At 37.4% G+C, this 26,398-nt stretch overlaps 1 protein-coding gene across 2 annotated transcripts in view; it reads right to left on the reverse strand.

Annotated features, from left to right (window-relative positions):
- Positions 1-310: 310 nt before the first annotated feature.
- LOC113551563 (ecdysone-induced protein 74EF) overlaps positions 311-26,398 on the reverse strand; it is a 113,993-nt gene continuing 87,905 nt past the window's right edge. For both annotated transcript variants that reach the window (XM_026953864.1, XM_026953865.1), the window contains 6 exons: positions 17,772-17,915; positions 9,747-9,869; positions 9,221-9,427; positions 3,013-3,423; positions 2,673-2,865; positions 311-1,067 (listed from right to left, as the gene is read on the reverse strand). In XM_026953864.1, coding sequence (XP_026809665.1) covers positions 959-1,067; positions 2,673-2,865; positions 3,013-3,423; positions 9,221-9,427; positions 9,747-9,869; positions 17,772-17,915 — 1,187 coding nt within the window. In that variant the 3' untranslated portion in view covers positions 311-958. The remainder of the gene's footprint in view (positions 1,068-2,672; positions 2,866-3,012; positions 3,424-9,220; positions 9,428-9,746; positions 9,870-17,771; positions 17,916-26,398) is intronic.

Raw genomic sequence — 26,398 nt, forward strand, 5'->3', positions numbered from 1 at the left:
ATATATATATATATATATATATAAAAAAAAAATTACAATCGTAATAATTATATTTATGATAAATGGTAAAAATGAAACTATACACACACGTATATGCGCCGTGTGCATATAATAATAAAGTTTTCATCTTTTATTTTTTGTTTTTTATTTGTTCCGAATCGAATTTATTTTCCTAATTAAAATATTAATAATAATAATAATAATTAAAATTTTGTACACGTTTCGAGATTTGTTTTAAATATATATAATATATACTAAAAACGTAGAGATCGGTCAAACTAACAATAATTAATTTATATGATATATATATTATATATATTTCTGTTTTTTTTTTTATTTTTTTTTTTTTAATGTTATTAAATATAATATATATATTATTTTTTTTAGTATATTATATCATAATATCTTCTCGGTTAATTATTGTCAGTCTTTACACACACACACACACACATACACATGCACACAGACGACGGTTGCAGCAGCATCAGCTACAACAACCAGCAGGGAGTACATCAAAATATATTATTATAATATTATACATTGTTCAAACGGTAGCAGCAACGATGGCGGCAGTACACGTTCAGGAGAAAAAAAATATAATACGAAAAAAAAGAAACACAAGTTTTTGCGCGATATTTACACGGCGGACGAGTTTGAACTCGAATAGTGCAGTATTCTATATACTAACAATATATAATAACACACGCACGCACATACATTCATCTTATATACGTGTTATACACACCATACGCAGGTTGAATTTGACCTACGTATAGTAATGATAATAATATTAATAATAAAAATAATAATAATAATATGACGACGGACTGACGACGATGATTCTGCAACCAAGGCAGAAAGAATAAATTATAATATAGCAACTGCGATGATGAAGATGACAATATATTTATATATTATTATCATGAGGTCTTTGGTCGTTTTTGGGTTTACATAATCCTCATGCGCCGGAACAATCGATTTCGACGATGTCTTTGGGAACGTCGACAAACTGGTACACCAGCCTTTGGCCGTCTACTTTGGCCAGGATTCCCCTCTGGTAATAATACCTGTGCACAAACAAATGAACGAACGGTTATTGATGTGAATACATTACATTAAACGTTAAGATGAATTTAAAAATAATAAAAATTTATTCAGTTTTGTATACATGAGTGTAGTATACTTTTGAGTATTGGTACGATTTTTAACTTAGTTTGGTGTTTAAACATTATAAAGGATGGTTTTATGTTTCAAGTACCTATACGAGACAACGCGAGTTCAAAGTTCAATCAATGATCGTGATGGTCAAATAAGAATAAACGAGCATATTATAATCGCAGTTTGTTTGTTTATTATTTTGTTTAATTGAAAAATATCTAAGCTGGTAAGCGATAACATAGAAATATTACATTTTTAATAGGTGGTATATCATTAAGTAAAACGATATTTTAATGTTTTATTTATTGACGATTCATTTGGAGGGTGGGGCGAGTTGGCGATAGTTAAATATTTAAATTTGATCCTTTTCTTTAATAATTAAAACTATCTATAATATAGTTTAATGTGTATAAGGGCACGCGTAAAACAAACATTGTAATCAAAGATTAAACGACAATCAGTGTCCAGTGACGTTTCGGCATTACGGAATATGTGTATAGTCCCTATGCGTATTATATTTTAAGATCCGGAAATGCTAAGACTTTGGAATCTACATACCTCGCATGTTACAATGTACTATAATATTAATAATATGTAAAGTAAATAATGTTATAATATAATATGTACGATCGGTACAATTAATTACATATAAATAACCCAATGTAAGCGTATTAATTAATTAAAAAAAAATAAATTCAAAAACGAACCGATAACAGAATGATCTATATTTCGATAGAAAAAAAAATCAATTCGTAACGAACATATTAAATTATTATAATAATATATAACGTACAATAATACATTATACGCGTTTTTGCTGACCGCAGCATAAATTAATAAGTAACTTTATTATAACATTATTACGATATTATGTTATCTGTTGCGGCATAGCAGCAGACCGTTTGTAGGTATATAAACGCAACGGTGTTTACAAACAACGTCTGGTCATCGTCGAAAGCGAATTAATCGATTTATCGATATTATTACATCTCATGTAGGTAAGAAGCCGGTATACCGATGCAGCTAATGTTTAAATGTTTTATAATGTTATTATTTATTACACACCGATCATTACTGATTTATACGAACGTTGCACGCCGTGCACGTGCGGCAGTACCGATAAAGTATAATACATAATCCAACGAATATTCTAATAGAATACCGCCGGTGAGCAGTAATGAATATAACATAACGTATAATACAGCATAAATAGTTATTACTTGTTAATTTAAACTTCAGAGACCGGATTTTTAATAGAAAGGTTAGGTTAAAATGGTAAAAGTAAGATGTTTTTATGCATTAAGATATTCTTATACGCATGAAAAATATGGGCATCTGTTCTTTTATCCCAGCCTGTGGTACGAGTTTAACCGATGCAAAAAAAGGGTATCAAAAATATATGTCTCACGCTTATTCATTGACGAATTACTATTATCGCGTTATTGTATTTAAACCGTTTTTTGTACACTAAACAAACCATATTAATAATAATATATGATGAGATTAATTTGTACCTGAGAGCACGTCCCATCGTCTCATAGTTCATGTCGGGTTTGTTCTTGTGTTCTCCCCAAAGTTTGGACACCGCTTTGGAGTCGACCAACTTGAAAACGCCCTTTTCCCGGTTCAACCACTTGATGAACCTCGGGCAGTAATCGGAGTTTTGCAACAGTTTCAGCAAAAACTCCCACAGGTACGTCGTGGAACCTGTATACGAAAAACGTGCTCCGTTAATATAATATAATAATAACATAATAGCTGCACACAGATCATATTAAAATAAATACGATTTGTCTTGCATATCGTCATAAATTATTGTGCGTGATTCGATCGTTAGGTCGAATAATTGTTTACCTTCTCGGCTCTTCCGCTTGGGTCCCGTGGCCGGACAGGACTGCTGTTGGATGGCTCCGGGGGAACCGGCAGCGGACGGCCGTCCGACGCTGCCGTACTTCTTGGGCTTCTTGTTGCTGCCACTCTTGTTTCCGACTGCCTTCTGGTGGTACATGGCCGCAGCCGCGGTTGGGGCGCCAAAGTCCATGTAGTATAGGTCATTGAGGTTGGCCGCCCCGGCGCCGTTGGGCTGGTAACAGTTGGCCGCGGCCGCCTGGATGACAGACCCACGACCGACCACGGTGCCCGGAAGCGCGGCCGTGGGCGGGCACGGTGGCATGGCGAAGTGGCCGCCGGATGTGGGGCTGACTGCTGATCCGTAGCCGCCAATGGCCGACGGGTGGTAACCAGCTACGCCACCTCCATAAGGATCTGCGTACGACAAGAAACGAAAAACTTTAGTAAAAAATAATAATAATATAAATTTACCTAGTACCTAGTCATTTGATACAATATTATTATTTTTTGTAATGTAAAATCATATTTTATTAATTATTTACAACATGATGTTAAATAGACGCGACCATACATGTAGCGGTCGTTTCAAGGGCGTTCGTGAAAAACAAGCGCGCGCGTCGCAGCGCGTGGTCGCAGATGAAAAGTTGGTCTGGTAGTGACATACTATTATACAGACTAGAAAAATTAATGAGTAACGGAATAAAATAAAAAAATACCTAAATATTCGATTTTCATGGAATTGTTATATTAAAATATTATACGGTGGTGTAGCATTCTCGACCTTGATTTTATTACTAATATATAATACCACGGTACGGCGGAAGTGTCAATCCGAAGAACAATCTGCATAAATATAGTCTATAGTTATTCAGTTTTACTCATATCCAGGAATTAACTATCCACTATCAGATACAATATTCCAACTGTTCGATTGCACGCTATTATTGTTTTTATCATATTACAAACGTGTATTAATAATATTTCGCTTGCGTTCAACTCGTTATACCTTACTCCCGATAACAATTTCTAAACATTCCGAACGCGTTTCCGTACAAAAAAACAAGTACGGTCGTTGTGTACACGATATAAGTATAGTTACTTCATTACTCGTTATTATTTTAAACAGATCGCGTCGTATAATAATGTAATGACGTAGAACGTAAATACTTTTCCCGGTTTAGCGCACGAGACGTCCTTAAAAGGAGACGGACAGACGGACGACGAACGCTATCAAAACGCATACAGCGTATACCACACGGTGGCTATAATAATACTTGGGTAGTGTCATTTCGCAGCAACTCGCCAATAGAAATTTATCACGTGCGTTTCGATTTTTCGATTAACAAAGTCCGGGAAAAGCGACAATTTTGAAAGTTTCTGAAATCTGAAGGGTTCGCATCACGATAATATTTACAATGTATGGTTTTTGACATACGTTTCAGACTTGTGTGTGCTGTACTTTACAATACGTTATGATGTGTATATTATAATATAAACGAAGCGTTTCGCAATCTCATTATTTACTATATACGACTATACGAGTATATATTATGAGCCGCGTGCGTAGACTATAGAGAGCAGGAAACCGTTGTGGGAACGGCCGACGACGACGATGCAATTTCTCATTCAAAAGGAGATTAAAATATTATTATATTATTAATATTATAATAAACGTCTTCTATTTCCTATTATATATATATGTACATTATATACGTCCGGGTGTATTAAGATATTATTGTTGTACCACCGTCGTTCCGTAAACGGATTTCCGTTTCGTCCAGTCGGTGTATTCATTTTTTCTGTCGAATATCATACCTCAGTCCGCCCGGACTAGAGAGGCTTATTCGTGGACCAGTTTCGGATACCTACATGGACGATCGCGCTTAGGTATACGAAAAACGTTATTAATCGTAATTGTTACGACATATATCGTGTGCATGTCATGTATAATAATATAATATTGTTTTACGGACGTTTAAAACGGCAGATCTTACAGGTTTATATATACGTGGTTACGGCGCTTCCCCGCGCTATCCCTCACCAACTATTACGGCGATGGACGAACCGGTGTCGAAACCCAGACGGTGGTACCCATATATATAAATGTATTTTTTTTCGTTCACCTTGAACTTGATCGACCTATCCTTCTCTCAATTTCAATTTCTCTCTCTTAAACACACACGTATGTCGTGTATACGTCACGCTCGGCGCGATCGCGGCCGTGTGTGTATTTGTGTGCACGCCACAGTGCAGTGTTTTCGTACGTGCGACTAATATTTAATAATATATCGCGAAAAACCGAATCGCGTGTTACGTGAACACGGAAAAGGAAATGTGAAATGATTGTTTAAACTATAGGTACTTGCCTGCGATAAAAATTGATGATACGATTACAAGCTTAATGATAGGCAAACTGAATTTGGTCGCTTATACATTTTCGAATTATATTTAAAGCATAGACGTTCTTCTCGATTTTATTTTCGTTTCAGACGTACAGGCAAAGATCAGACGATAGATCTAATCTAGAAGCTTCTGAGAAGTTCAAATCAATTTTATCGATTATCGTTTTGTTATTTCATTTTTGCTACTCTAAAATAGCAATTGATAGGAATTTGAAACAGTTTCGATATATCGTTCATGTGGTAGTTGGAGGGGAGGCATATAGGTGGTGATTGTGTGATGCTTTTCTTAGCCGTCTTTAAGCCACTCACAAAATAGTTCAAAGCTTACCTCAAAATTAAAATAATAATTTTTTTATGTTGTCATTTTGCATATTTAGTTCCTTTCCCCCTAAAATCCAATCAATTCTCCACTTATGACACATTACAATATTTTTAAGAGTATTTAGTAACGTGCTGTATTCATTTTTATATTATTTAATAATATTCGAAATCAGTCTATTGTTTATACCACAGCCACAGCGGTGTATTATATATTATATACCGTCCGTATCGTCTTTCCAGAAATGAAAAACGATCGACTTGCGCGCGCGTGGCGTCCGCGATTTCCGCGTTTCGCGCCCGCCTCGCACATATATAATAAATAATAGTTGCTGCAGCTGCCGTCGCTAAATACATCCGCCTGCGGCTCACGAGTGCTATTTTCAGACATAAGCACGAGCCCGGCCCCCGACGCCGTTATTCGCATTCCGCGGGAATAGGATGGCCGCCGCAACTGTGCCGGAGCCTACCGCGCGATAATTTACGTGCACCGTTCGTCTTGTACGTCTCTAGCGATAAGCCGCAAAAAGTTGTAGTCTAATATTTTATACATATATATATAAATATATTTATTTAGAAAAAAAAATGTTAATCCGAAAACCAAAAAAGATGGAGATTATTTCGAACATTATATAGAATAAGTTTTTATATATTTTATTATTCGTTAATTGTATTACTCATTAGTATAGTCATTACCCATATATAATAGATATCACTAGTTATTACAATATTATCAAGTTGTCTAAATTTTGTATTTTATCGCCTTATAACGTCGGCACGAATAACACTTAAAGAATATAATGGAAAAGAAATATCGTATTGTAAATATTTGTAATTTATATTTATTTTTCTATTTGATATTTTAATTCAATAAAAAAATCAATTTAATTATAATTTCGGTGCCTACATTATCGCAATAGTATAAGTTGTCATTATAGTATTAAAGTGTACCAACCAATACAGGAAGAAACCAAAATCGATTAAACTGAATTAATATGTATATCGTTGCGGTAGACGAAAAGCGTAGTTTGCTAGAAATAAAAACGGTGTGTCAGTGTAGGTGTAGTCGATTTCGACAGCGTTTATTAAACGTTTTCGACTACCAACCCGCCAAATCATAATAATATAATATAAAAAATATTATATTATACTTCCTGGTTTTAGCGGCGCCGAATCGTCACAACAAATTCGTACTTGAACAATAATTGTCGACGTAATAATATTGTATTCATAGGTATCGTTGGTCGTAGGGAAAAAAATAATGGATATCATGATGAGGGGGAGTGACGCGCGGGTATACAATATTATTATTGTATGTAGGTTCTTATAGTGTTATTATGTGAAGAAGGAATAAAAAAACCAGAGAACACTCGGCGACGAACGCGGAAGTCATTTCGTGTATAAAAATATAAATCGCTATTGAATGGAACGGAATTTGCGCATGTGAGACGACGACTCCCGTGAAGCATCGTCGAAGGTCGGCCACGGCGGCAGTGGCGGCGACCACGTGACCGATGGGTTCGCGACGAGTGGCGGCGGTGCCGGCAACGAAGCGTTACGCAACAGCCACGGGAGGGGCGAAGCGAACACTGGCTCGCGCGTTTTTTGAATAACAACATCGTCGTCGTACCTAAATTATTATTTTGGCGAAAATTCATACTCGAGCCAAATGAACGTGTGCGTACGAGTAGACAAAGTATTATAAGTAATATGTAAGTGCATGCGTTTTATATGCGTTTTATAGTATTAATAATTTTTATAATTCGTTTCATCATAACAATTGTACGCACACGACGTGTGTCTTTTTATCTGAATACCTACTCTATGCCACCACCGACGCCGCTTCTATTGTCCCCGACGACGAATAATAATAAGACAAAAAAAAATTGTAAGTCACTCGCCAACGTCTACAACCTTTACGGTGGCGGTGATTATATTATTATTAATATTATCATCGTACATTCGTGCTGTGTTTGTGTGTTTACGTGTTGTACACTTCCTGAATGCGATAACGCAACGTTATTATTATATAATTGCACGCGGCGCTTCTTGTTATCTCAAATCGAGAGCGCGCACGTCGTGATATTATAAACGCGTATAATTTATTAATCACTTTATTTCGACAAACACGCCCGTGCGTACCTACTACCTACCTACAAAACGGTTTAATGTGAATGATAAACATCATGGGATCGCGGAAGATAAGGCAGCGGAAACGATAATATTATATTATTATAAACATATTATATTCAAACATAATAGACGTGCGTTATCGATACGGCGAAAGGTCACGCGAGGCAATCGCATATTGAGCATTTCGCGATGTACGAAAATCGTAAATGATGGATCATTTTTTATATTTAGCTATATGGTGTATGAGATATCCATCTCCAAGTATGATAGTTCATGTATCGGGTATTATTGTATTGCTATTATTATAGTGTGCGCGCGAGTGAGAGTTAACCTTGAAGTGTTAGTATGTCATTGCTCTATCTCTCTCTCTCTCAGTCTCTTTCCTCTCTTACGCGTCCATGAGTCCGTCTCGCTCACATCTGCATATCATTAGGTTTTATAATATATAAATATATAAATATATAAATATATATATATATATATAATAATACTCTCTCACTCTCAGTCTTTTGTGTATATAAGTACATGAATACATGATATATCCACCTCTGCACTCATTTCGATGTCCGTCGGCGCGTGTGTGTGTATGTATATAATATGTATGTATCAGTGTATCTCTATCTCCTTTTACGCGCTACACGAGTTCACATGCATTCGAGTCGAGGTGGTCACGTGACCAATGCTCGGCGTCGGTTCTCCCTTTCCGCAAATCGCTATAGAAAACGAAATAAAAAACCACCAATCGTCCTCAAGCCGCGCCACCGCGACCGCATTGGCAACACTGCCGAGTGTAAACTCGTTTTCATCGTAAAGATTTTTTTTTATACATATTTATTATATTGTTTCAACTCACACATAAACAAACTGCGCACACACACACACTCACGACCCACACAGAGTGGTCGACTTGCGCCAAAACGGCTATTACTGACCAACCGCACGACCAATAAATTTACAACGCTCAGCTCCACCTTCTCCTTCAGCAAGCACACAAAATTGTCATCATTTTCTGCAACGTTTGCGAAAGAGTAAAATAATACAAGAGACACACAGACGACGAGATAGAGAGAGATAAAATATAGATTGTCGAACGAAATGGTAAAAATATTTTTTTGGAATGAGTCATTTCGAGTAATCTTTGTTTTTTATTAACTTCGAGGAATACATTTATGCATGTCCCGCAAAACAAATAAAAGTTAACCCGATTTCTGCATTCAACTATATTACACGCGTACTAAGTGGTCGTTTTATCTGTGAACGGTTTTTACTGTTTTGAACAATAATTTTATGAAATACGAAAAAAGTAAAATAATATTGTACCCGCGAAATGTAATTATGATAATATTGATAACACTCACGGTTGTTTCGCATGAAAAGCGGATGTTTGGGCGATGGAGGCGCGGGACCGGGATGATGGTAAGCGCCTGGTGGCGGAGCGTTCACTCCATATATCCTGGAGAACAAGTCCTGTTGTTGCTGCTGCTGTTGTTGCTGCTGTTGTTGCTGCTGGTGACATTGTGCGATACTCGGCGGGTCCGGACTAGTACGACGACCGCAAGAAGAAACTGATACAGCGTACAGAAAACAATGAAAAAAACCAAAGGCCCAAAAACATTAATCTCTTATCTTCAGAATAATATAATAAGTTAATGAGTTAAAGAAACAAGTAAGGTGGATATTGAGAAGTGTTCAGAGTTAAAAAAGATTGAGGACGATGGTTGGACGGGTTAAGTCATTACAATATTATAAAATATTGTATTTTAGTCTATAAAATAGATTGTTAATTATAATTCGATAGTATCGTAATAAATGTGGATGAAGAGGAAGAGGAAAGACTTATCATTATTATAATATATTCGGTTATTAATGTGAACATAATCTGACCTTGGTGGTGATACTGGTGCGGTTGGAGCCGAGCCCTGAGCTCGGTATCAGTGGACGTGTGCCCGCTGCTGCTGCTGTCCACGTCGGACACTCCGGAATCTGCGGGGCTGGGTGGCAGAGAGCCTGAAACGAAACAAGAAAACTCGTTAATTTATGCACATATACATACATTATAATAATATATTATATACACGGCGCGTTATTCATACGAGATCCACACGGGTTTTATACAATATAATATAATATCGTACACAATATTGTGTACATGTAATACGTTAAGTATAGTAGTATAGGTAAATATATGTACGCGTACCTAAGTAGATATACATATAGTATTGAAATATTGCATAATATATACAAAGGTAGGAAAAATTTAATTTGTATAACAAGTTAATACATTTTTAGTTAACTTAAGAATTTAATTGTTAAAATAACTAAGTAGATGGTATAAACTGCAAATTGCAATACAAAACTTTATAGATATATTAATTATTATAACCTACTTTAATAATTTATTGTATTCGCGTCGTAATTATAGTTTTACAGGTCAATTCTTACTTTAGTAATAATATTATGCCACAACAATATATTATTGTTTACGGGAAAAAAATGTGATCGTCGCACCGCGGTAGCTTATTGTAACAGGTTTTCGAGTACCTAATCATTTTATTTTACACGCCGATGACGCCGAGTTTCCGGGGTTTTCGTTGACCAGCAGATTAAATCCACGATTTGCTGTCAATACGCGGTGTGATAATATTTAATCAGCGCGTGTGTGTATATAATACTGACACGTAACGTAACTTATTGTTATAACCTAATATACAATATTTGGCGCGTGTCGTGCGTGGGCAATGCACATAATATATATATATACAACACACATACCTAATACATATCGTTATAGGTATTACATATATATAATATTGTAAATTACATTTATCATTATTACGGGTGCGGTATGGGTAGTTTTAAGTATTATATTACAATCAGTTGTTTTGTTCACCCGTTTGCAGCAATGGTCAATCGTGCTGATCGAAGTAGGTTTTTGCGTAAAACAGTGTCGTAAAACTTGGCGTTACGAAACGCGTTAGAAAATTATCCGTACATTATACACGACATCAGCTGTTTAATAAACACATTTTGTGGATATATATGACTATGTACGATCGCGGTATCTGGTTCACCGCTAATTTCCGACGATGTTTTATTATTATTATTTATTTTTCTATTTTCCGCCGGCAGAGATAGAACACGAGGTTTTTGTAAACAAACGGATCATTATATAAAATATGTATAGTATAAACGATACGCCCAATTTACGAGCAAATATTGAACAATTTTAATTTTTCGACGACGTAGTAACATTTTAACGAGTCAACGGCCGCGCGTAGTCATAAAGTATAAATACAATAATAATAACTCTCGTTTTACCATATTGTATATTATGTACAGGGTAATTCAATAAATATGCTTAAATCAATTCTTCATTTAATAATGAATTTATTCATATTCTGTTTTTTAGAATATTTAAATATCCGTTAAATAATTTAATGCGTAAAGGGGAGAGTGGTTCTCATTTGAAAACCAGAAGTTTATTGTATCGCTACAGGATACACTTAGCAAAGTAAATTTCAAGTATTTGAAATGAAATAGTCTTTAAATATATTATAAATTCCAAAAATCAGAATTTGAATAACTGCAATGTTAATAAAGAGTGAACATGCTTGGTGAATCACTCTATACATTATTATTGTTTTTTCTATGGCGTAAATGTGTTCATGCATATCATGTGACTAGAAACGCATTTAGAAAGGAAACGTCAGGCTGAGAAAATAGTCGACGGAAAGTCCCTATCTATTATAACATTTATACCTATAACGGCATAACACGTATACATATAATATATTATCATCATTATACGCACGTCAGTTATGACCGTTGGGTGTATACGATGTATTACTTATATAGAAAGAAAAAGGTTAGGATGAGGCGAAAACGAGTTTCGGGCCGATTAAACGCGCGAAATAGAGATCCATTAATCACTGCGGCGGATTGACGGGCGTCGACTAGCCAGACATCGGACTGACCGGGTCTCATGCAAATGTCACGTCCGCGCACAGGTGTAAATCACACGCGGTGGTCATCGCTATTAGTCATCGTGTCCGCCAGTCGGTCCCCCGGACGACGGCCGATGACGGACAATGATAATAATAACGCGCGTCCCTTCTATATTTTATATTCCTCTCTACATCCGCGTACACCGTATATCATTATTATTATTATACAGTATAATATTGTAATTTCGTGATACGTCCGAGCACAGGCTATTTATCAGTCTTACTGTGGTGGTGCGAACCGTGACGATATTGTTGATATGTTAAGTATAATAATTATTATGCGCGAGTATTTTATATTGTATAGGAAACGGCGGCGACCGTTACAGACAAAAGCAGGAAGAAGCAGCCGGATGACGACTATGACGACGACGACGACGACGACCACCACCACCACCACCACCATCATCATCATTGTATAGTGTATGCGCTTCCTATAGGTACGACGCCTCTTCTTCTGGCCTGCGCTGGTCTTCGCCGTTCCAGGAGAGTCTGACGACGACGGCGAAACCGGTTCGGCGAGCGTATAAATTCACTGACCCCGCGCCGAGACCTTGGGAGTTTCTCTACATCGTGCCGGTTATTTTTTTTCATTGGTTTTACACGAGTCTTTCAATTTTACTCTGCAACGGCGGAAAGCATTCCAAAAAGTGAAAAAAATTGATATAATGTATAAAATACGGTCGTCCGCGTCCCCAGGAAACGATAATAACTCATCGGCGGACCGCGCGAAAAGGCGTAATCCTCAGGATTATAATAATAACAATAATATAGAATATCAAATATACGCGGTGTATACCTATTTAAGGGGCTACGAGGGAAATGTACCCTGCGGAGCAGCTGCTGCTGCTGTATAATGTGCGTACAACTCTTTTTTTCCTCTTTTCCGATTAAATTTTTTTGCCGCGTCAAAGATATTATACAATATAATATATTATTATTTTATTTTTTTTTTGTGCTGAAAACGCGGAATTTCAACCCAAAAAGGGTGACGTAGGTTCTTCTCTTTGTTGTCGTCAGCGGTGCGAGCACATCCTCATCTGCGCGGGTCGTTGTGCAATCGCGTGCATTTTATATATACAGCTGAACGACGGCAACCATCATAATGTTCACCTGCAGTAGTCCCTCATCGTCCCCGCGGTGCACTCGCAGCCACCGTCATATAATACACGGTCGGTGTGATTTTTGGGGCATTTCCACCCTTTTTTTGTGCAAAGGGTTAGCCGGCAGTAATATCGACGACGCAATTATTGCGTTCATAATATATAATACACTGCAGCAGTATAGTGTTATAAAAGGGTTTTATCGTTCGGCGTAGGGTTTTTGACACTTTTGTGGAAACCGGTGGCGCGTGTCGCTCTTTGCGCAATTTCAATGGGACCGACGCCTGCTGCTGCGGCTTTATTATTTGTATTTATATACGATTGCAACGAAAGGGTTTGGCGCGCGCGATCACGAAAACAACTTCGCGGACAAAGCGCGTGCACGTAAACACACAGATGTTTCCATAATTCTGATGTTTTCGACGGAAATCTAATACGCAAGGGTTGTCACCGAAGAGCAGTTATTATTATTATTATTATTATTAACGACGAGTTTTTCGCGACCACCGACAGGAAACATGCGGTATAAACAAAAAAAATTATAAATAGTTAGCGAACAAACATGACCTATAAATTAAAGAAGAACGAATAGAAAAAAAACTTGCGGATGTGCTTGCACAGCCCCCGCGGTTCGTCCTGCTGAGTATATTACGTCACGATGGGTAGTTGTGCGCAACGACCGCAATGACGACAATATTGTATAGTTGTGTTTGTGGGACGTAGACAGATTTTTATCGCCGTGCAATAGTTGCAATAATAATAATAATGTATACGATTTCAACTTACAAGACCAACCGACGACGACGTTACATCGCTAAGTTCTTAAATTATTGTTATTATTATCCTCGTGAGAGTTTTTCTTTTATAGATACTAATAATTAATTATAAAATATTCAATAAAGATACCAATTATAATATTATTATATTTTGCTAATATCACCAAGAAAAATCCGTTTATTCTTGAAAAACGTTTGAAGTCGCTGCAGCGATAAAAACACTAACCACAAAACTACATATCATGGAATATTGATATCATTTGTAGTTTAAAATTGAATTTAATACTAAAAACTAATAAAATATGTTTTATCATACATAGGTACACTAATATTAATGTATATTATAATATAATAATCATTTTTATATCGTGTTTAAATCTATTGAAGTTCACATCGCATAATGTGATTTTGTATAGATTAAATAAAATTTACGAAATGATATAAAAATATGAAAAATAAAACCGTTCATAAATTCGAAAATATCTTATTTTATAATATTAATACAGTTTTAAATAAACTGTCGAAACTAAAAAGTGAAAACTATTCAAATTTACTTGTTAGTTTTTGTAAGTTAACAAATACAATAATAATGAATGAGTAAACTATACTAATTACTAAATAGGTATAAGTTTTCGTACAAGTCATTTATACACAGAACTTAAGGTACATAAAGCGTTTTCAAGAGTTTATACACTGTAGGTACGTAGGTCGTTATATGATATAATAAATGTTCTTTAATTTCAACGGACATCCGGTTCCGGCAATACGCCCACAATCGTATAATGTATACTATATACACGCTATACTGTTTGCAATTTCTTGTATTTATATCATACAAAATCAACCATACGCGTTTATACCTATACTGGCAGAGTTTATCAAAACACTGAACATATACTTTTTTTAAAACCTAATATAATGACGTGTTTTGAAATTTGACACGTACAACAATATTAGTATGACGTGGTTTATTTTTGTACACATATAATAAATATAATTGTTGTTAGAATTTTTTTTCTACCTGAATCACCAATATCTAAAGGATTTTACATTGAACATTTAGAGGCTTTTTTTCCCGAGTGCTTATGTCCTACGTTGTGATATTTGTCGACCTAGATTGCAGTACGATCTATTGACTTTTTATCTTTAGAATATATGCCTGTGTATTATATATGGTTTCCGATTCCGGGGGGTATATTGTTTTACTCCACGTCTTCACGGTGACAATGACACGATTTTATAGTTTTTTTTTTCCGTTTAACGTGTTTCTCGCCGACAATTCGCCTTGGAGGATAAAGAAAAAAGCTGATTCTCTGAGGTCGTTGAATAAATCAATCCTAAGGGATTATAATAGGAACCTGTTTTTCGCGTTGGTTCCGATGGTCAGTCGTCGCCGACTGACCATCGGTCATCTACATATACGTATAAGGGGAGACCGATGACCTTTCCCATAAACCTATAACTATAAAACCGATTTTTTTTTTTTTACTAACAGCTGAACGACTGGAAATAAATCGGTAGTAATTTATTATTTTGTACGTCCGTTATGTCAAAGGTCGTAACCGAATATCAAACTGACCAATGCACTATTATACATAAACAGCAATCATGAAGAAGTATTTTACAAGTTTTATGTGCTTAAATTATAGCAAAAGAACTTTCATATTGTATGACAGTTTATGCGGAAAACAAAATTTTTCGAAAATAATATAATATAGTTTAATTTAATAATAATAATTTAGCGTTTTCCTATACACATAAACATAATAATAGTTATAATTGTTATTTTGCATGTGCCTAAATATCTTATATTAATTATAATTATAATATGGTTGCAGACCGTTTGAACAGTTATAATATTATGATTGTATAATAAACGTTCGGAATGTCATCATGATTGCAATAAATTGAACGCAATCGGAATTAATAATCCTATTCGATTATCTACAATATGTCTATAGATGTAACACGATTTTTTTTTTTTTTACTTTAAATCACTACATAGCAGCGCGTTTCGCAATTGAATCAATACGAAAAATAATTTTATTCATCGGCCAGGTGTGTGCGATCTGCACATTAATGTGCACACGACATCAAACGCACATTTATAATTTAATCGCATATTTTACACACAAACTTTGTCGCACTTTATGCGCTCCGCGACCGGACAATGGTCAGGGGGAGGCGAACCGGTTTCCGGGGTGTATACTTATGTTTTTATACCGGTCGTGTCCGGTGATGTCCACATCGTGTACCAAAACATGGTCCGCTAACCACGGCAGTGGGGATAGCGAAGAAACGATATCACGGGCTGGCTATATCCCTCATCGATATTGACCATCGTCCAGCGGTCGAACGGGTTTGACCGCCACGCAAAATATAATGTACGCATACAATATTGTAAAATATAACCGACGATTCCCAAGGAATGACCAGTGGTCAGAATTTTTTATTGCAAGCAAACCCACGATAATCGCCGTTACAAGCGGCAGGGGTGTGTGCTACAGAAGACGATTTTTGATTGACCCCGCGAATAATAGAAATAATAATATTTAACATATACATACGCGGTGGTTTCCGTCGATCGGACGAATATTACCGATGTGGTCAAGAACAGGGGGTAATAATAGTGTTTTCCCGGGAGTGCGCCGATGGGAACTGAATTTAACGATAAACTATTTTCTAATACTATTTAATAAACGGTTGACGGGGTCGAGGAAATCGGCTTTAACGCCTGTGTTGTAGTCATCGCGCGTCGTTATAATATTCGTTAAAAATACACGATGCAAAAGTGAAATTTTATTTTTACGAAACTATTTGGCGAGAAAATCATGTATACGATTCGTGGTGTCTTGGGTTTCAAGGTTTCGAGTATATAATTGGCTGTATTAACGCATTATATTCTATATTGAACGTGACGTTTGACATACATACGTTTAATATATTATTATAAATTAAAAAAATTATGTATTATCAAATCATAATTTAGTACCAATGGAAATTTTCCTAATAAAATATATAATGCCATCCGCAGGACAATAGAGCTATATGATGCGATAAATTATAATACAATATAATTCGTTGAATGCGGTCAAAGATCATATTATATATTATTATTATTGCTATATCATAATATTGAATATTGATGCATGCGTATACCGTATTATAATATTATCTGTCCGAATGAAATTCTAATGGCAATCAATCAAATGAATAAAATATACATTATAATAATGCGGACGAGTTATTCATCATATAGGTATACCTAATATATTTTTATTGTCGTCGTCACGGGTTTAATGCTCCGAAAAAAACCAATAGCGAAAGATCGCGTCGATGTACATACGTACCGGAAACTTCCGAATCGCAAAGTGAAAACGGACTTTCTTTGAACCGGCTCTTCCGGTCTCGTGACGCGGCAGTCGTAGCTAGTTATGTGGAATATATAAATAGATATAATTTTATGCGCGAGAGTCAGGTTAAGGATAACACCATCGCCGCGGTGTAAACAATAGAAAGTCACTGGTCGGAATCGAAGGGGTATATATATATTATATTGCTTAAACATATGCATTTATTTATTATAGGTGTGCACGCGCTTCGCCCGGCAGATTTAGGTCACGACGACGAGACGTCGTGACGACACAGCAGCGCGTCGTTTTGACAAAACGAAATCGTAATAATGCAGTATAATATATATATATATATAATATTATGCGAATACTCCGTCCGCCGAGATAATGAATTACATTGTGATAGACGACCCAAACGTAATAGTTTATGCATAAACTGAGATTTGATGCTGCTGTGCGAGCACCAGTTTTGGTTTCTGCATCACATTCATAAACAATGTAGGTACGATAATGTGTTATTATTATTAATGAATGTATTATTAAACCGTATAAGTACCTATATACTCCGTGTGACCTACGCCTAGTGACCTACATAATAATATGTACTTAAGTAATATTTTATTTATGGGATTGTGATTGCTGTTGCACTATTAAATTATGGTCATTAAATACTCACCAGCATGATGGAATCCGTGCGGCAGGGCAAATGACAACTGTTGCCTGGGCGGCAGATGGTCGGCCGCTCCCGGGTTTCCTACACCGCCGTTGCCGGCGATCCGGAGGTGATCCAGGAAATCGATGTTCTCATCCTTTTCATTACCTGCAACAAAAGAACATTTACGTTAGGTAGGTATTACAAACGTGCACATGAATAATAGTATATAATAGTATATCATATGATACATGCTGTCAAAGGATACTATGAGAAAATGTAAATGCTGCGGTGATCTACAATACGTATATATAATAAAATATGGATGAGATTTTATTGAAATCGGCTACATATATAATTATAATTTTTGTTGTGCTGTTCGAGCAACCAATATGATATTTAATCGTTTTTCGTATAAATAACACGTTAGTATACCAATTATATGATTAATAATGTATGTATATGTACTGCATCGACTGCGTGTATGATGAGGTTAAGTTTAATAAATTTCACGTTTAATAAAATATAAAATCGAATTCAATTCGATAAAAATAATTAATATATAGGTACATAGACACCGCCGCCGACGTCATATAAATCGCAGACACTCAGGTCCCGGCACCGTAGCGACCCTCACTTACCGCACCGCCAGGATTTACGGCCGGGATGGGTGGTGTGCTGGGGCCGCCGGTACGAGGGGGAATAATTGACCGGCAGATACGGCACCGGAAGGGAAAGTGGGTTGAGGCGCCGCCGCAACCGCCGCACGGTTGCCACATCGTTTCCTTGACCCACATTTTCACCTGCTTCCCAAAAGACACGTCTCCCCCGCAAACGCACGAGCGTACATATTTTAATAATACATATACACTACTGTCGGACGTTTTATTATAAAGTACTTAACCAGTTATTATATACATATACATGCGAGTACACAATATAACATATAGTATCGAATGTTTACGAACAATCGATATAGATCACCCCCACTCCACACACTATATTATAATAACTCGATCGACCATGATTATATTATTATTATTACCAATGGTGAAAATTAGATCGCTGACGATTTTTTTTTTTTTTTTTGGTTGCCCCGTATATACGATCCGGAACAAAGAAAGTGACGACGTCGAATTTCGCGTTTGTTCCGGTATACCTCTTTATATGTATACAGTATTAACGCACACTGAAACCGCATAAGGCGGTCGTTTTGAAAACGAATCCACTTTCAATGTTTATAACTCACACTACGCGCACTTTTCGTCCGCTCCACTGGCACGTATTTTATCGAGTATATTATACCTACGTCATTATATTATATCCTTTCAATCTATTATATGTATAGATTATTATACCGTCGGTGTCGGAAGTCGATACAATGTTAAACGTTTTGTTTTTCAGTGTGATTTTTTTTTTATTATTAATTTGTCGTCTAGCCTACCTATATTACGTCGTGACATTGGTTGCATATTGAAATATTAAATATTAATATTATCTATGTATTACATCAAGAGGTTGTAAAATTGCGGCCATTGCCGTTTATAAGACATTGTCCATGCGTTTGTGTTTGTGTTTTTTTTTTCATAATAAAGCGTATATTATGTTCCCCGGCGTCTTAGCCTTGAACGGCTTAAATATATAATTGCATTATGTATCTATTATTGTGTAGCACTATAGTCTATAGTCCCCACCTATAAGGGACCGGAAAACCTATGCCAGAAAATAGTGGGCGAACACAATTTATCGCGGCAATCGGGTCAGCGCGTGTGTTTTGGCATGAAGAAAAAAAACAAAAAAAAAACGAATAAAAAAGAAGAGTAAAAAAAAAAGAATGAAAGAAAGAAAAATTCTGATTCTCTCCGAAAATAAACGTGCGGGAGGACGACCCATCAACGCGCGGTATACGACGAATACAAAATTAGGTCAAACGCCCTTAGACCCAAAAAAGAAAGAGGCCGACTATACAAAAAATACCCGTGACCAACTGTTGTCTCGGAATTGGGTCACGTACACGTAAGGGGCTAAATCATCATTGTAGACAGTTTTTTTTTTTTTTAACTCTTTTCTCCGTGCACTAAACTGTTGTAACACGTGTGTATAATATAATATAATATAATATTCTTTCTTAAAACGGTTAAATTGACCGGAACAAACGAGTGTTTGAAGAAGAAATCTTAAGAATACACGCATATTATGGGATACCACACATCTATTATAACGTATAAGAGAGATAAAGGGATGTGACCAATTGTCGTGCGAGTATGACCCATATATTATTATCTCGGTATACTATTTGTTTTATATTACGATCGTCGACGATATAACATAATAGTCTCGTCGTTTGGGGTTTGAGGTCTACGGCCTCACGCTCGTAAATGTCTTGCCACGGCCTTGGGGTTGAAAAGGATATCGGTTTTGGGAATTCTGAAGCAGACCACAACGTCGATAAATGTAATAATAAATCTTGTAGGGGTATTATTTTATTGTACATAACATTATATACATCTAAACATATATTACCTATATTATGTATGGATTTATGTAACTATAACCCGTGTGTATTCTGAAAAAAACCGAAACTGTGATCCGAAAAACGTCGTGGGACGACAGTGTATTATGAAAAAAATAGTGTGGTGGTAGGTATTTCTTTACATATATTTTGGCGTTAAGCGTTTTTTTTCTTTCGTAGAGATTCTACAATTGTTGGAGGTGGCGTCGCATAGGAATATAATAATTTATTATAATACGAAGCATTGCACGGCATAGTCGCAGTGAGATAATAACACTATTATACTGTAGTGCTAAAAAGACGATGACGTTATATAATAACGGATTGGTTATTATGACGTTGCGACACGCCACCGACGTCGACAACGACGATAGGGACGCGACGGACCACGACACGACACAATCCGAGCACGTCGATTATACGACGATGGTGTTGTTTTAATGGTGTTAGTTGATTTTTTTTTTTTTTTGACAATGCGCTTACGTAAGGTTCTATATAACATAACCACCTGGTCGTGGCGTCTAAGTAGTTCACGCGATTAACGATATATAACAGTGATATATACATCACGTTTGAATTATAATATTATAGGTGTTTTAGGAAGGATCGCGGACCGGCTGCCGCACGCGGGAAGAGGGACGCGACGGCAAAAAAAAATTAAACCTTATGGTGCGCGCGGCTGACCCAATTCTCTATCTCGTATATTATTATGTGATAGGACGTTATGTATACGCAAACACGAAGAAACGCCCCGTCGTACACCTATATGTGTTATATTAAAATATTATGTATTGTAATATATACACGTACAGCGGTAAGCAAGTTGTCGTCGTCGTCGTTATCGTTACGTTATGCATGTAGATATTTTCGATTTATATTATGTACGTCGAGATGTCGACGCGAGACTGAACGCACCGCACCGCATATAGTGCCAAGTCCATTAAAAAAAAGCAATTAAAGTAGATATTATGTATATTTGTATTTGAAAATTATTATTGCGAATTTTAATCGACCGAAGTGTCCGGAAAACGGCTTTATTATATTATTGACGTTTCCGAAAATGGTTTCATACTAATACAATATATTATGAACTCGGTGCGGTGCTGTACCTTAATAAAACTATCGATGTTGTTACAATAATACACAGTATATATATTATTTATAGAGATAGTGTATAAATAATATACACGCGCTACGATTCTACTACAGTTATGTATCGTAATAATAGCTACGACGTTATTATAGTATTACTATCGTCGTCGTAAATCGGAAATGTCGACTGGGTCATACGACGACGTTTCGCAATAACCCCGCATATCTCCACAATGGCACAATCTATATATAGTTATATATATATATAAATCGGTCCGCGGACTTTCACTGAAACGACTTTTGCGTGGGAGTTTTCAGCGAGCAAGCGCCCCCCGCCGCCCGCGCGAGTAGACGCGTGCCGCGGGGTGGACGAGCGGACGAACGGGCGACGACGGCAGGCAGACGCTAGTCTCAAGGCTGCGTTCCGCCCTCGCCCTATTTTCGCGCGCGCGGGTCAGACGTACCGGAGACAGACGCGGTGTGTGGGTTACCGTCGACGCCGACGCCGCCGCCAGCCCCGTCGTCGCCCCCGCCGCCACCGGTACCTACCCTTCGAGCGAGGCGTTTTTTCGCCGGCAATCGATAACAGCTGATTCCGGTTCGTCCGCCCGCCGCGCCACGCGCCGGCCCATTCAACCGGTGCCCGGAAAACGTCGACGAGGCCGCCGGCGAATAAAATTATACATTTTATACATATATATATATATAAGCGCTCATCTATGATATCTGGACGAGGGCGTACGACACTTATTTATATATTATATATAATATTGATACCCGCGCCAGCCATCGCACGTCGTTGATATCGTATAACGAAAAAGGAACGAAAACCGTTCGCGGAGTCGTAATGATTGTGATAAAATATATTATTATAATACAATAATTTATGTAAATTGGAGCAAAAGTGAAAACGGCCTTGTTTCGCTAGTCGCGACGGCGGCGATGAGCCAATGGTGGCGGAGTTGACGGAATCCGTCAACTCGGCGATATTTCTCTCGGATTTCGGCGCCCGCAGATACGCGCGTGATATATTAGAATATGCGATATATATATATTATATATGTTGGTATAATAGTATTGTACGCGTATATATTATGCTGTGTACATTTGGTTTAAAAAGAAAAGTAAATATATGTTATATTCTTACATAATACTTTATATTGTGAACACAGCGACAATAAAAGTGAACTGACGATATTATACGATGTACAATACGATGCGAGTGGCGAGTCATACGATGACGTCAATGTGAGCGCGAAGGTATAATATTATATCGAGTGCGGTGTCGCGCAAGCTGTTACGGCGTAACATATATATGTGGATGAGGTAAAACGCTATATAGGCATCGTACGATGACGGGTCGGTCCGGACGCGGGGGTAGACGCCCGGTGATCGATCCCTGTAGCGGCGTCGACGGCGGCAGCGTGGTGGCTGGCCGGGACGAAGGGGGCATGAGCCGGGCGCCGGCGGACGGCGGCGTCGGGTCCGCCGGGGATGACGACCCCGGCGTGTTAACGTCGTACGTCGGCGGGGCGGCGGTGGTGGAGACTTTTACGTTTGCCACGAGCCGCACGTTTTGTGTGCTTGATAAAGTGCTCGTGGCCCTGGGACGAACAAAGGTCGTTTACTCACTTTATACTCTTGCACACCCCCACTACTGCCACGACCGAAACGACCTATATATGCGCTTGTATGTTTTATATATATATATATATACGCCCTCACTTCTCTTCTACTTCTCCTTTGACTTTAAGTCACCACGAGCGCCTCCCCGCACTCGCTACAAGCCCGTCCGCTCGAAATGGAAGGAAGCCCTTCGAGACTCCTTTTATATATAATATGTATCTATTATAAGTGCGCGCGAGGAACATTGTACGTCAAAATGGATATTTCCTGTGGTCCTCGCATTTTAATATATTTTCTAGGAAAAAATTCGGACTTACTGCATACCACGAGTCGTAGTATACCACTCAGTATTTCCGAAGTTTTATCATTGCAACAATTTATTATACATCGATCCGTAGTATCTTTTATAATTTATATTCACTATTTAATGATTCTGAGAAACAACTGTAAGCACATTGCACATATATATATACATACATACATTTGTCTAGCTTTTTTGTGTAATCGCATAATGTATGCGGCATAAATATGTCTATTAATTAAAATATAAGCTATATATTATTGAATTAAATTCGATTGTTTTCACACACAGAGTATATTATATATTAGTTATTTCCTAAAATTGACGATAGAATGAAAAAAACATATAATCTGCACATTCTTGTTGGTTGGGAACGGAGAACGATACAATTTCGTAATAAATACTCAAGTAGGGCCGCAAAAGTACTTTATCTAAATAAACTTCAGCACAAATATACAATATATTATACAATAACGAGTTTCGAAGAAAAATATTTTGCAACTGACAGCAACTACTACAGTGTGCTCGTAATAAAATAATAAAATATACGTTATATAATAATGTGTTCATTTTTAGTGTTGTATATATTTTATAGGACTGTTACTCAAAAAATGATCTCGTTCGAATTGAATTAAAAAAAAATTGAACCCTCAATAATATTACGTTTAATCGTAAAAAAACCTCTTCGAGTCGATGTATTATAAACGGAATTCATGGTAAAATAAATGTTGGTTTTGTTGTATGGGAGGATGCGCAAAGATCCGACGAACGAATAACGAATTCGAAATAAGCTTGCACCGCAGCCTAAACCGTCTACATAATAAATTAATAACGATATAAAACGACAGACGCGCGTGGGCGTATATATTATAATATAATATACGGTTTTTTTTTTTTTTTTGTTTTACTCTTTAGAAATCCTATTCGAAAACCGGCGGAGAGACAACGTCGACGATAACAATAAACGGTCGGGGAATTTTTTTACGCGTGTAAAAACAATGACCAATGCGATGCGAAGGGGAGCCGCCACCGCCACAGCCACAGTCGTTGCCTATAATCGTGACCTATTTCCGGGACTCGATGTACGAGCGCACACACACTTCCTGGACGAGAGGCGGACACGAAGACGCCTGGGCGACTGGCCGTGAACTTTCACGCGCCCGATTGTTCAAGGCCACAGCGATTTCTCCGCCGACGGTACCCCATCGACCCCCGCCCCCGCCACTATACGTCAGCTATATTCGTATACACGTACACATACACACACGCGCGCGCGCGCGCGTTTACGGCGACGGTTTCGTTATTGTACTTTCACTATTTTGGATTCTCTTTGACGCGTGCGCGTTCGTCTAATTATAATAAAATTCGTATCCGCATATATTACATACGCGATACGCCGTCGGTTCAACAAACCCCGCAAATGCACCACATTTTAGAACATTATATTTATGTTATTATCGCTGTCGAGATAAACTACGTCGTCCGAGTGACTTTTGAGCAAAACGTGTTTGATAAACGAACGCGAGAACGTCGCGAAAACCGTTTGGCCTGGGGCCAAAAGAACTTCGGGGAGGCGTAAATAATAATAAACGCGACGGAACGCCGCTGCAATATTGAAGCTGCCGCAGCTCATACATGCCTACGAGGTTTTCGGCAAAATATTTTTTACGATCACTATATACCGTACATGTCTATACAGCTAGTATACTGTACGGAGAAAAAAAACAGTCGCGCGACGATGACACGTAATCCTTGTGAGAAACCGATGGGGGTAAAACGAACGGATGGACGTTTTTGTCGGGTAAAAGGTGTTTTTACCCCCAAAAAAGAATCCTATATAATGTATTTGTATGAAATAAAACGAAGGCGAAGAGGCAGATGTGTAGGAAATGATTTCGCACAAAACATCGATGATGAGTGCGTATATACGCGGTTCTGACGAGGGTGCACACGCGATTGACCCACTTTAACAGGTTACCTTGTTTTCGCCTTTCTCCGCGGCGGTACAAAAGAATTTTGCGTCGTTGTGTTATATTTTTATCCTTTTATTTAATACATTTTTTTTTCATTTTTTTATCTCCTCCCGTCGCGGTAGTTGAGGGTAACAGGTATAACGATATAATATAATAAATAGAATCGGAGATTTGACTTGGTATAATACAAAGATGATTTCCGGTTTTATTATTTATTATCTATTACTCGCGAAATCCTGATGACGAGTTAACGCTAGTCATTAGGAACACTTAAGGTCCAATATCATAAAATCATGTGCAAGACTTACGGAATTGTTTGATAATGCATTTTTTGTAACCTTTGTAGATTGGCTTAATATCTTCAGTATCGTCCGATTCGGAGTTTGTCTCGTCCGGTTCACACTTTACCCGCAGGTCCAAAGGTTTGGCCTCGATTTCACTAATCATCGCGACGATTACGTCTTTATCCGTTCTCGCGTTTAGTACAATTTGTAAACCGATATCCGATTGAAAAAAAAAACACACACGAAAAACGGTCACTGTATGTAGCACGCGCGCGCAAGTGCGATAGTAATAATACTACTAATAATAATACAATAAAAGTCGGTATTATATATTTTAAAAAATTTTCCGACAAATAATGAATGAAAAAAAATTGAATACAAATACGAAAACAAATTTTCCTCTGGATAATTTTTTTTCTTTATCGTACGCGGTAATTCATATAAATCAATAGCGAAAACTAAAAAAAAAAAAATCAAAAACCGAAAAACAAAATTATAATATTATAAAATACTACTACGTTCGCGAGCACCGCCAATAAATTCACGTACTACAACGCATGACCAGCCGGTAGGTACCCGACGTCGATGAGCCAGCGCCGGAATATGAGAAGCTATACAAGACCACGGGCAACCGGCGGCAGCGTCGGCGACGGCGGCGTTTCCCCCCCGAGCAGTGTGCACCGGGCGGCGCGACCTAAAAACACCGTATGCGCGCGGTAATTATCGTATCCACTGCTTCTCGACGGTATCTGTTTCGCACAATGTACCTAATATACATTTTTTTATACAAAATAAAAATAAAACATTTATTACTTAACGCGATATTAAAAAATATACGTAATTCGTGTAGTTGTGTTATACAT

The sequence above is a fragment of the Rhopalosiphum maidis genome, chromosome 2 (genome assembly GCF_003676215.2).
Source record: "Rhopalosiphum maidis isolate BTI-1 chromosome 2, ASM367621v3, whole genome shotgun sequence".
In the NCBI taxonomy this organism is placed as follows: domain Eukaryota; kingdom Metazoa; phylum Arthropoda; class Insecta; order Hemiptera; family Aphididae; genus Rhopalosiphum; species Rhopalosiphum maidis.